Source organism: Podarcis erhardii (assembly GCF_964252035.2).
Source record: "Podarcis erhardii genome assembly, chromosome: 5".
Classification (NCBI taxonomy): Eukaryota; Metazoa; Chordata; class Lepidosauria; order Squamata; family Lacertidae; genus Podarcis; species Podarcis erhardii.
In genome coordinates this window covers 45,426,275-45,438,416 of record NC_138509.1, presented here as the reverse complement: position 1 = coordinate 45,438,416, position 12,142 = coordinate 45,426,275, and the positions used below count along the sequence as shown (strand labels likewise).

The following is a 12,142-nucleotide window of genomic DNA, read 5'->3' as shown; positions in this document are numbered from 1 at the left end:
AAGCTAATAATTTCCCTCCCTCTTCTTTTATTTTATTCGATTGTAAACTTATTATGATTGGATCATATTCTTACATCAGTTAGAAAGTCAGCCCTCTTTTCAATTAATATTTTAGAGTAAGTCACCATTGAGAAAATTCCTCTCTTGATCACTGTTACAGGGGAAGGATTCATTCTGCTCTGTGCTCTGTACAATCAACCATTAAAAAGTTACTTGGTTTTGAATTAAGTTACACACCTCAGGCAGATTCAATAGGTTTATTATGGTCAAAGAGAACACATATTGAAGAGTTTGTTGAAATTAAAAACAGACTTCCAGATGAAAATCAATTAACTTTTAATGGTTAAAAAGCTGTTTTGAATAGTTTCAAAAGAATGCAAGACGTATCCTAAAAATTAGAATGAATGTGCATTTTTAGGTGGCTAGTGCTTTCTGTACTGTAACAATAGCTTAAAAATGGCATTTCAAAAACCATAACCACAGAATGCGAGACTGCTTCATATCAAGGCTATTGGTGCACTGTTTGCTGAGAGAGAGAAAAGTTTACAAAAGACATTGATAGAGCTTTATGTTCTTCTATGGCAAATCTGATATAACTTCGTTGACATTTTGTATGCTGAACATGGAGACAAAGATTTAACTGCAGCAGGCTTGCTTGGTCTCAGAGTGGGCAATTTCTTGCACCTGAAAACAAGATTTAAAAATAATCCTAAGCACTGTGTTTGTGGCACCGGAATTGACACATCAGGATTTTTTCCACAAAAAAGCTTCATCAGAAAGAACTTGAGCCAGTTTTGTGTTGAAAGGCTGATAGAAATCTCGTAGAATTTCCTTTGTGATAGGTAACATAGGGCCCAAATTACGATCTTCAGGCCTCCTAGTGTTTGATGCAGGACTTTTGGTAATTAGAGCTTCTTCTTTTTCACTTAGAGCACCTGTAGTAAAATTAAGAAAAGGAAAAAGATCACCACAAAATAAGCTTGTATAACTTTCTGTTATGAATTTCCTCAAACATTTCCAAGTTAAGTGACATGAGATGTATAAACGTGGCTTTTGGACATTATAGCTTGTTGTCTGAACAGGAAGCATGACTTCTTGGCAGTGCCTGAAGCACACACCATCCCTTCTATTAGGACCAATGGCATGAAATGTTTGCAAGCATTTACTATACAAGATTTTGGTTTTTTAATTGTTGTTCTTTTGTTCTTTTTGGCTGGTAGGGATAAGCAAGATACAGCCCCATGGAATGTAGAGAGGAAGCTTAGCCTTTTCTGTACATGCACCAAAAATCTCCCATCCGCAACTGCTATTGATGCCAATAGAAACTTCACTGCTAGGGCTAATATAGCAGCTTTGGAAAGAACGTATTTGAAGAAGAAGAGCTCTCTGCTGGATAGGCCAAAGGCACATCTAGTCCTGTGCCCTGTTCTCACAGTAGCAAACCAGATGCTTGTGGAAAGCCTAGAAGCAGGACTTGAGCACAACAACACACTTCCTACTTGTGATTCCCAGAAACTGGTATTCAGAAGCATGCTGTCTCCAATAGTGGAGACAGAACATTGTCATCATGGCTAGTAGCCACTGATAGCCTTATGCTCCTTGAAGTTGTCATTAAGGACCTTTTTCAGTGCGACTCCATTATGTGAGGAAAGGGTTACTTCTACCCTTCTCTTGCACAATGGCTCTGGTTATGTTCACTTACATTCCCATTCTCATACTATTTAAGGAAGGGAATTCATGCATATTGAATGCTTGCATGCATTTAACCTCAGAACATTGTTTGCCCCTTAGGAGCATGATCTTGAGATGCAGAAATAGGAGTTCTAACCACTTTGTCCTACTCAAGAGTAGGCCCATATAATTAACTTTGGGCCTTTAATTTCAGTGAGTCTACTCTGAATAGAACTTAGCTGGATACAACCCTGGGTATGTTAGTGCAAAGGGACCATGTGAAAACATGAAGAGTGTGACTCCTGTTCCACTTGCAAGCTGTAGTGTACAAGCCATTCTAAGTAAATATGTGTTCTTTTCTTTCTTTACACAATGTAAAAAAAATAATTCCCTGCTGGTGCTGGATCGTTCTAGCTCAACACCCTAATTCCCACATATTAATACAAGTTTAATGCAACTGTTCTACTCCAGGTTATGTTCTGTAGCATTTAGACAGTTTTTAAATACTTAAAAGTTAACTGCATTTAAAACATAAGATGATTCCGTCCCCCATGTATCACTTAAATCATTTTGCATCGTAAGCAGCATGAATTGTTCATCTATTTTTAAAATGTCTAAACCAACCTTCATCCAAACAGAATAAATCCTTATGGCTGATTGTTTTCTCGGAACATTTAGCATAAAATAATCATGAATGTACATTCTTTCTCCTTTTTTCTAAAAAGTTATCCTCTTATGATGGAGCTCCTGATGTCAGGAAGCATTTATGTCACTCATGCATAGAGGTCCAGCACACCCTCATGCAAAAATGATAGCAATTCACTTTTGAAATATATTACATGCTGCAACCTTTTGATGATCTAAAGCAGAGGTAGGCCACTTTGACATCTGGGTGAAGCTGAATAGAAGCCCAGGAATCAGCTCCACTTGGGAGCTCCTAAGTGGAGCAGTTCCCAGCAGGACTTGCATCGGTGCCATTTAAACAAAACAAAACAAAAAAACACACACAAAAAACCCAAGTCCCATTTGTAGGGGAACAATTGGAACCACACTCAAATGCTCCCAATTGTTCCTTTGCAGCTGCAGCTTTCCCTTACCCACAGATGACAGTAGGTGAACACACCAAAAGAAAAAATGACCTCATGGGCCAAATTAGAATCCCTGGTGGGCCTAATTTAGCCTGTGGGCCACAGTTCCCCATGCTTGATTCCCAAGCCTGACCTAAAGGCTGTTATTTAACATAGCAGCACATGTTGATCAGTTTCCACATAGAAATGGTTTACTGAAGGCCATTTTTGATATAGATAATCACTAAATTGCTCCATGTGGAGGGGGGGAAGTGTGCAGCCATAACTTGATGCAACTGCACTACTTCATAAATCTGTACATCTGCCAGTTCTTACAATGAACATGCAACATTCTTAAAGACAATATTCTTATACCATCTGTATAGGAAAGCATGTGGCAAGTGACCCAAAGGTAACATGAACCTGTGGATTAAAATTAAATTTAAAAAAGCATACCTCTTGGTTAAAAGACAAAGAATGGCTAAATTTAAGCAACTTGTTTTTCTTTAATTTTGAATATATGTGATCTAACTACAGAGCAATTACCTGGGACTGTCTGAGAGCAGATTTAGGAAGGGGGCTGCTGCAGGAGCCTTAGAAACACAGGGCAAATTCATTAAATGTGCTTTAATCAGAAAGGTCAGAAAATTTCCTACCTAAATCCAGAAACTGGAACACCATGTGCATAGTAAACTTAACGTTGGATGCATGATCCTCCAAGCGGAGAACTAGTATTTGATCTTTATTAAAAACTGTCAGCCAGTCCAAGAGAAAAACAACATACAGACCAACCTGGAGCCTTACCTAAAAGAATGAAAAACAAAATAAATTATTGTTTTAAGAAAACACTCCAAATGAATTGGCCATGACAGACAACAATAAGTGAGATTATGCAAGGCATAGCTTTATTGCAGGAATGTGACATACTCGTGGGTATGTGCTACAGCAGAGGACTCCCATTCCTGAAATTAGACTTTGGAATGTTAACTTCTTGCCTCCACCTCTGCACCCATATTAGGCTTGATAAACAGCAAAAAACATTTTTAAAGCCTAAATGGAGATGGGGAGAAAGTGAGTGGGCATGTGTTGTGCATCCTTGCAGGGCTCATGTGTACAGCTGCAGCACATCCATTATACCCACAACAGCTTATCTGGTTTGCAAATGTGCCCACGGACCCAGAAAAGTTGGCAACCCTGGCATACATGCATCAGGGAAGCCCAGCGGGGAGATGATAGTTCTCCCTCAGCTGTTATGCTGCCCTCCAATACGGGAGGCAGCATGTAGCCACCATGGCAAACAGCCATTGGATTTGTCTAATCCCCTTTGAAAGCCAAGCTGGTGACCATGACCATATCTTGTGGCAGCAAATTTTATATCTTAAGTATGCATTGTGTGAAGAAGTACTTATGACTTTCCAACATTCAGCTTCATTGGATTATCTCTTGTTCTAGACCAGTGTTATGGGAAAAGTAGAAAAATGCCCCCGTCTTCATTTTCACTGTGCCATGCATAATTCTATACACCTCTATCATGTTCCTCTTTACTTCCCTTTCCCTCCAGACTAAAAAGACCCAAATGTTGTAAAGGTTCCTCACAGGGGAGAAAGGGGATAGTACATGAATGCACCCATTAATGCTCTAGCTGGGTGCTCACTTGATGGAATGCTCACTTTTTACCAAAGATAAACAGTTAAATCCCCAATTTAGAAGAAGATCCAGCCTTTTGTCTTCTATGTGGATGGACTTATTTTTAAGCAGAAAGACTTTGTCATATGAACCACCAGGTTCAAACACAAGTTTATGAAGATAGTGTTTTTTTCTGGTGTGTGTTTTTTCCATTCTATAATGTATTTGCGTGGACTCAAGACAACGTGCTATGGGATTAAATTGGCCACAACTTTATTAAATTTCAAATGTGGGTAGACCTTGGCTCAGGCATTGGGCGTTCTCCCTCCCCAGTCCCCAGCCAGGGACCGAGGGAGCATCAGGGTTATCCAGTGTTTGTGGGGGGGATGGGCCGGCTCTGGAGAACATATGTTCAAGCAGAGATAGCCGCCCCCGTTACGCTGCCGCTGCAGGGGAGAGCAATGACGACCTTTCGGCGTATGGTCAAAGCCTCCCTTCAGAAACCCCTTTAACGGGGAACCCTGGTATCGCTGCTGCAAGAGGAAGATGGACAAAAGGATTCCGCCCAAGGCCTGATACCGCCAAAGTTGTGACGTTTTGCTGCGGGAAAGGCGAAACCTGCCAATGCAGGGAAATTCCTTTCTGGCCCTTTGACAGCGACCTTAATGTAGCAGCGCCCGCATACCTGTAAGAAAAGTTAACCTGCAAAACCTGTGAAGAAAAGTTAACCTGCAAAATAAGGCATTAACTGAGGGCGGGTAGGGTGGGAGAAGCTCTGGAGCCAAGTGAGGATTCCCAGGTAAGATCCTCCCTCTATTGTGTGGGCAGGTAATCCCTCCCCCATCTGGCCTGATCTCCTTGGCAACGCTTCCGCCAGGTGGGATTGGACAACTGACTGGGGTAGGCGGAGACCTCCAGGTATCCCACCTGAGGGAAGGCAAAGCCAAGCCTATGCTGAATGGAGCCGCTCCAGATCCAGGGGCTGCGCGCATCCACACAAAGGTCGCCCCCCCCCCCGTTTTATGCGGGGAGCAGTCATTGTTACATATTCTAATATGTGATAATACCAGCTTCATGAAATTCTATTGTCTAAGAATCATATCAAGTGAGAACTGAAATGTACGTACGGGCATGGCATTGTTAATGGTGTTGTTGTACACACAGGCTCTCAGGGAGTAATCTGCCAGGCAATTTTCAAAGAGCTGCAGTGATTCAGCCACTTTTTCATGGAAGTCTTCTACAGATTTGTTAGCACTTGCAAAGTAAAGATAATCAGAATACAATCTGTAAATGAAATAACACAGGAACAATTGAAGCACAATTGCAGCTAAGCCATCCCACATCATCATCATCATCATAGTAATAAACCAATAGCTATTGTCCAGGCAAGAAAAGAAAAGGAAGAGTGCTATTTGTATAGTAAGGCTGTGCTTTAATTTGTTGTTTATTCCAACAGAAGTCTCACAGCTCCATTCCAAAGAAAATTAAACTGAAATGCCAGGCTGATCCAAGTTGCCTATCTGGCAAAGGAATCCTACAAGTACCTCACCTTAGTGGAGTGTACTTCCCAAACATCTTTCCACCATCTCTTTTGGTCATGCCAGGGGTGTCAGATGAGAAAAAATATTACAGGAACAAGATCTAATAATACTATTACTTATCTTCTCTTTGCTAACTTACCATTTTTATCTCTCAAACTAGCCATATGAACCACACGATTCAGATCTTGACCCCATATTGCTCCTTGCAGACTATATTCCTTGCTGCTCTTATTCATTCTTGTAGCTTCTGCTACCACTTTTATATTGATTATCCCAGTCGCATGGCCACTTGCTTGCTTATTAGTCACTCCTTCCTTTGATTCCCCATCTTCAGTTATCTTACTCTCAAGCCTCCCTCACCTCCAAATACCCTTCCTTCAGGGTCTTCTTTTCCAGTCCAGTGTCCACCGAACACTCTTTTTCAGCCACCTCTCCTCTGATCTCACTATCTGTTGATTCCCTGATGCTGTGGCCCCTTCCCTGACCTGTGCCTGCTACACAAAGTCACACTCATCCCTAGGAACCACTTTGACCTTGGAATTTTGATACACTTTACTTCAGCCCGCTGTCACCTTTTGTTTTAAAAGATGTTTTAAGGTAAAACACCTGCTAGCAGCTTCAAGCTTGTTTACTTTGAAAGATATCCCCCCTTCCTTTCATGTGACGAATAAAAACTCTATTGATTTTCATGAGAAGGAGGAAAAGAGAGTGCAGCAGAGATGTCAGAACAGCCATAGGTGGGAAAGGAGGGTCTCACTAACTGCTGTGTCTCTGTGTGGTATGTTATAACAACAGAGCCATGTACGAATGGGAAGCTCTGTCTGTAGGCATAATGAAAACAAACAGAAAAATGTGCGACTCCCAGCTTATATTTCACTGACAATACAGACGTGCTGAATATTTGGCCGTGCTTAATATTTTGCTGCCTTAGGCAGCCGCCTGTTTTACTGTGCATGAAATAGTTGGCTGTGAAACTGGAAGATATGAGAAAAACAGGAAGGATGGAGCCAGCCGATTCATTAAATGCGGCACTTTGAAACATAAGCAATTCCCCCCCCCCAATTTCCCTGCAGAAATGTGTGTGTAGAAGAAGGTTAGAGCTCACTAAGAGCACATTATCAAAAGAAATCGAGAAAGGTGAAGTTTGCAATTTCTGCCTTGAGTAACATCAGTGCTAGCTAATAGCGCTTGCTATCTAGGTTAGACAGGCGAGAAGGTGGCCAAGAAAGTGAGCCAAAAGGATGGCTGGCATATGCAGCTCATTTAGATGGCTCTTTCTTGCCAACACCATTTAATCACATTCTATAGATCAGAGGTGGGGAACCTGTGGCCATCCAGATGTTGGTGGGCTACCAATCATGCTTTCTAGGACTGATGGGAGTTGTGGTCTAACAAGACCTGGAGGACTGCAGTTTCTCTATGGTTGCTCAAGATGGCAGGAAACTTAAACAGATAAAAATAAACAACATGATCATACATATCCATTCCAAAATAGAACACGAGTATGAAATTCTGTCTCAGAATTAAAATCTAATCTTATAGGAGGGCAGCAGCTTTCTGTACTTACATAACCATGAAGTTACCCCCTAGAGTTTAGGATCAAGAAATAAGAATTGCAACTAAAGCTAGCCACAATTGTGATAGGAAGGAAATCGCTTTAACGTCTGGGATAATCTGGACATAAGGCAACCCGTGCTGGGAGTGTCATTTAAAAATAGCTCAAAAACTTCAAAAAAAATGGGGGGGAGCTTAACAACTTTCCTGTCCAGATTTTCACTTTCTGAAATATGGCAACCCTAAATTGTGATTACTATTATGCAATGCTAATCTTTGCACTGAAGCAAAATATTAGCTGTTGTGGGTTTATCTTGATACCAAGGGACATTCCTCCAAAAACTGGGGATCTGTCATTCATTTTGATTATAATCAACTTCAAATATGTTTCTCTCTGTGTGCTTTCTGTTGTTAGAACTTGTTTGAAAATTAGCAGAACTATGCCCAGCACAGTATGCTCTGTCAATGGTCTATCAGTTATACTTTTTTAAAACAAAAACAATTCACTAAAATGTATATCTTAAAAGACCAATCAAATTCTTACAACCAATTTCCCTATTACAGGAAACTAATGCCTATATCTTGGTTAAGTACAATGACCTTTAGAAAGGGTCCTATCTCCTCCTCCAAACCCCTTAGCTTATGTATGTGTGTCACAACAGAATCCTATATATGTCTACTCAAAATTAAGTCTCGGAGATCAGTGGAACATCCTCCCAGGTAAGTATGGATTAAGATTGCAGCCTTAGTTTCTCTTGGTAGAAAATTTCTCCAAAGAGGGAATGAAATTGATTTTCCCAAGAGTTGTTAGAGAGACATATGTCATGTTTGTATGTCCAGATAAGATATGGTTTATGCACAAGTCTTTAGCTCTCAAAACTCCCCTACCTCTGCATGGCCAAGAGGGGGACTTTGCAAGATTTTGCTGAACTAGGGAACCTGGTTCACATTGACTATGGTTTATTTAAGCAGTACAGCTTCAGAAACCAAGGTTTCAACTTCCTATGTTTTTGAGACGTACCATGATTAGAGTTATACCACAGTCCTTGTGGAGGTTAAAACTGTTAGCTAACTAAAGGGTTGATTAAAATGAAAAGCTTAGGTAGTCCTTCTCCCAGATGCAGGGGAGAAGAGATGGGAGTGTGCAAGGCTGAAGCACACCTTACACACTTTAGTGATTATACTATGGTACAGCAAGGAAACTCCATGTAGACAGTGGAGTGCCCACAAACTCCTTGTCAGGAGATTCTTATATTCTAATGAAATCTGTATAAGTTGTAGGATATTTCCTTATTTATTTATTTTGTGGGACATCTTTATAAAAACCAAATCTTTGCTGATGAGGATTTCAGCTGCTCTTGCTACTTATGGCTCACTTGATGCTGTTACCGGCTGCCATAATCTATCACAATTAAGTGTAGGTGCACATGACTGCCTCTTCATCAGAAAAGATTGCAGAGGAAATGGAACCTAGCATAAAAAGTGGAACCATTTCTTTCAAGAACAGTTCCATATTTCAATTCTATCAGCATAAATACTTGGTTCTTGATGTGTTCCCTATGTTAACAATTTTGCGGAAGCTGTTTAATGATAGCAAAAATGAAAGCTGAACCAGGCTTTAAATAAATGTTCACGGGTGGTCACATGGGCCTGCAGCTCTCAACAGTGTGACTGTTCCTCTTCCCTCTGTGTTGTCATGGTACAGAAATGTGTTTTTCCACAACGAAGGAAACATGCAGCTGCATGGTAGCTGCCTGCTTGTCTCTCTAATGCCAGAAGGAAAAGAGAAGGAAAACAAAGGCATTGGAAAGGAAAAGTGAGTGAGCAGGCATGCCATGACACAACAGTCACATGAAGTGCTAGGGCAGCAGAAGAGCAACTGCAAGTTCAGCTGCCGTAGTGTTCTGTTGCATTCCTAAATTTAAACTATTAAATAAATTGCTGTATGAATCCCCTTGTTCATGCAGATTCTAGGAAAGGAAAATATGTGCACTGCAGCTACTGCTGGAATATTAAGGGGAATAGCACAAATGAGGAATATCTAGGCATTACCACAACCATGGCCATTGTATTCTCTTTTGGCCAAATACTAATATCTCTGAAGATATTTTACAGCTGAGCTACGTGATCCATCATTATAGAATTCCATGGCTCAAAATGACTGGAAGTCAATTAGTTTACAGGGGGAAGCAATGCTGTATATCAGTGCACAACTTTTCTAGACATAAAACACACATTTAACTCCAGTCCAGTTTAGCACTCTTAGTTTTTCTTTCTCCATCCCTACAGCATTCCTCTAAAGAAAAACCCAAAACAATTAAATAAATAGTGACAATAATATTGGTGTAACCTCCCTTAGGTTAGGATGAAACCAGCATGTGGGTCTTTACTCTACCCATCAAATATTTACATTACGGCAAGGCACAGTTATGCTACTTGGCTGTCAGGAATAAAGAATTTACAATTCAGCAGTACATATAGGGTTAGATTTATCCCGTGGTGAGAGAAAAAGCACAATCTATTGTAATGGAAACTGTATCCATTACAAGTGGACAAAATTGGTATCTCCCAAGTTAAGGGGTATATTACGATATGAGACAGACACTAAAGCAACAGCTGGTGAATATTAGAGTCATATTGCAGAGCATTTCCAGATCATTTACAGAAGAAAGCCACTTCATCCAGCTCTCTTGCATACAATTACCATCTGTTAACATTAAGGCCACAAAATATATTTATCAAGTCAACAGTGCACTGTCTGCCTTGCAGGGGGCCATGAGGTGACTTGGGCAATGGGGAGCACTACTGCTGACAGCTCTTATTCTATGTAGTGCTGCTGATGAGAATAGAATTCTAATAAGGAAAACATTCACATCAGGCGGTAGTGTGTTTTCCCTATGACTATCTTTCAAAAAAGAAAAAAAATTAAAAGCCAATTTACAAATCTAATATTTGATTTTTATATATGTGGCCATGATGCAGGAAATGCTGATGGCACTGGAAACTGATTTACCACTTTTTCTCCCATTTTGTAAAAATGACTAATCTGGAAAGAGGCTGAGCCTATGGACACAAATCAAATGAGACAAGGCAAACAGTCTATGAGCCTGATCAGATTTTACTTCCTCCCCTACTTCCCACTGTACCTCCTTTTCACAGGGGGGAAATGAATGAACCATAAGTTCATCCATTTATTTGAATATGGCATGACTAAAACTTCTTACAAGGAATTTAATGTCACAATGGGCGAATTTAAGATTTACATCTTCCCTTGTGTGAGGAAAAGAACATGTGATCTTGCATGAATCCACAGCTCTCCCTAAGTATAAGCTGATCAGAAGCCGCATATGAACGGAACCTTTAAATAGGGATAAAAGTTATCATTTCCCTACAAAAATAATCTCATTCCTAAATTCCACAAGTTACTATTTTCAACCAGTGGTGCAAGTAATTATAGCCTCTTTAATAGTTTTATACCCCGACTCCCCTTCTCTTTAGATGCTAATGTGTATTACTTCACAAATGTGGTAAGCTAGCCCTCCTATATATAGAGTCTCTCTTGTTCAGTCTGCTGAGTTTGACCTTCCAGCTCTGTTCTAACCAGCACCACTGTGTTAGAGATGAACAAAAATCCCCATGTTCCACTTGAAAATCATTTGAGTTTTCCAAGCATTTCCACTGAGAACATTTTATTTTCAAGTACTTGCAAAAGCCTTCGAGCTTTTGTGAATGCTTGAAAATAAAATGTTCACAAAAATCCAATGTGCCCATTGAACTCAATACAGACATGATGCCTCCATTAGTTTTAATAGACAGATTGAAACCTGTTGTGTACCGCAAAATGGCAGATGAAGGACAAAAAGTAATAACAGCTGGGAGCAGCTCCTGCTTGAAATCATGGAGAGGTGTTATCAGTCGCAGTCAACAAGACTGAGCTAGATGGACCAGCGGTCTGATATGTTAATGTTTCAACGGGCAGATATTAACCTGCGGCATTCTCTCAAACACCTGGCAGGAGGGCAACAAGCAGTGCACTATCTAAGAAACTTTAGGACTATTCCTTGGGAACTGAAGCCAGCACATTAAAGCCTTGGGGGAAGAGGGGAACAGAACTGATGCAGGAGACTCGCTCAAGTCACCTTAGAGAAAAGCATATCTTTGCAGCAGCAGAATAAGATTCTGATCCTGCAACTGTAGTATTCTCATTGCACAAAAGTAAGCAACAGTGAGTAATATTGCAGTGGTAGGGAAGCTTGCTTGTTTCTTTTTAAATACAAAAAGGGGAGATATGTGCCATGAGGCTAGAAAGGAGGAGCACATAGACTTGTGGGAGACAACTATGTGCTCCCTTGCACCACTTTTTCTTTTCAAATGCCTGTATAGCATTGCGGTAGGAATGGAGTATGCATGGAAATCATAGCTGACAGAACCAAGAAAAGAACCACAATCACAAATACAAATACACCTTAGAGTTGGGGGTCCCAAACTATGGTCCATAAACTTCACCCAGATGGTCTGTGGACTTGCAGTTGAAGATGACATATTCATCACATTAAATACAAGTATTGATTTTTGAATTGTACTTTTATTGCTTCTTTTGTTTCACATTTTGCATTTTATTATATTACAATCTGAATCCTATGGCATTCAAACTGCAGTACAATGAAGTACAATATATGAGAA

At 40.3% G+C, this 12,142-nt stretch overlaps 1 protein-coding gene across 1 annotated transcript in view; it reads right to left on the bottom strand.

Annotated features, from left to right (window-relative positions):
* Positions 1–319: 319 nt before the first annotated feature.
* CHST15 (carbohydrate sulfotransferase 15) overlaps positions 320–12,142 on the bottom strand; it is a 71,091-nt gene continuing 59,268 nt past the window's right edge. The window contains exons 6-8 of the mRNA XM_081863739.1: positions 5,492–5,648; positions 3,395–3,542; positions 320–935 (exon numbers count right to left, since the gene is read on the bottom strand). Of these exons, the coding sequence (XP_081719865.1) occupies positions 745–935; positions 3,395–3,542; positions 5,492–5,648 (496 nt within the window). The 3' untranslated portion in view covers positions 320–744. The remainder of the gene's footprint in view (positions 936–3,394; positions 3,543–5,491; positions 5,649–12,142) is intronic.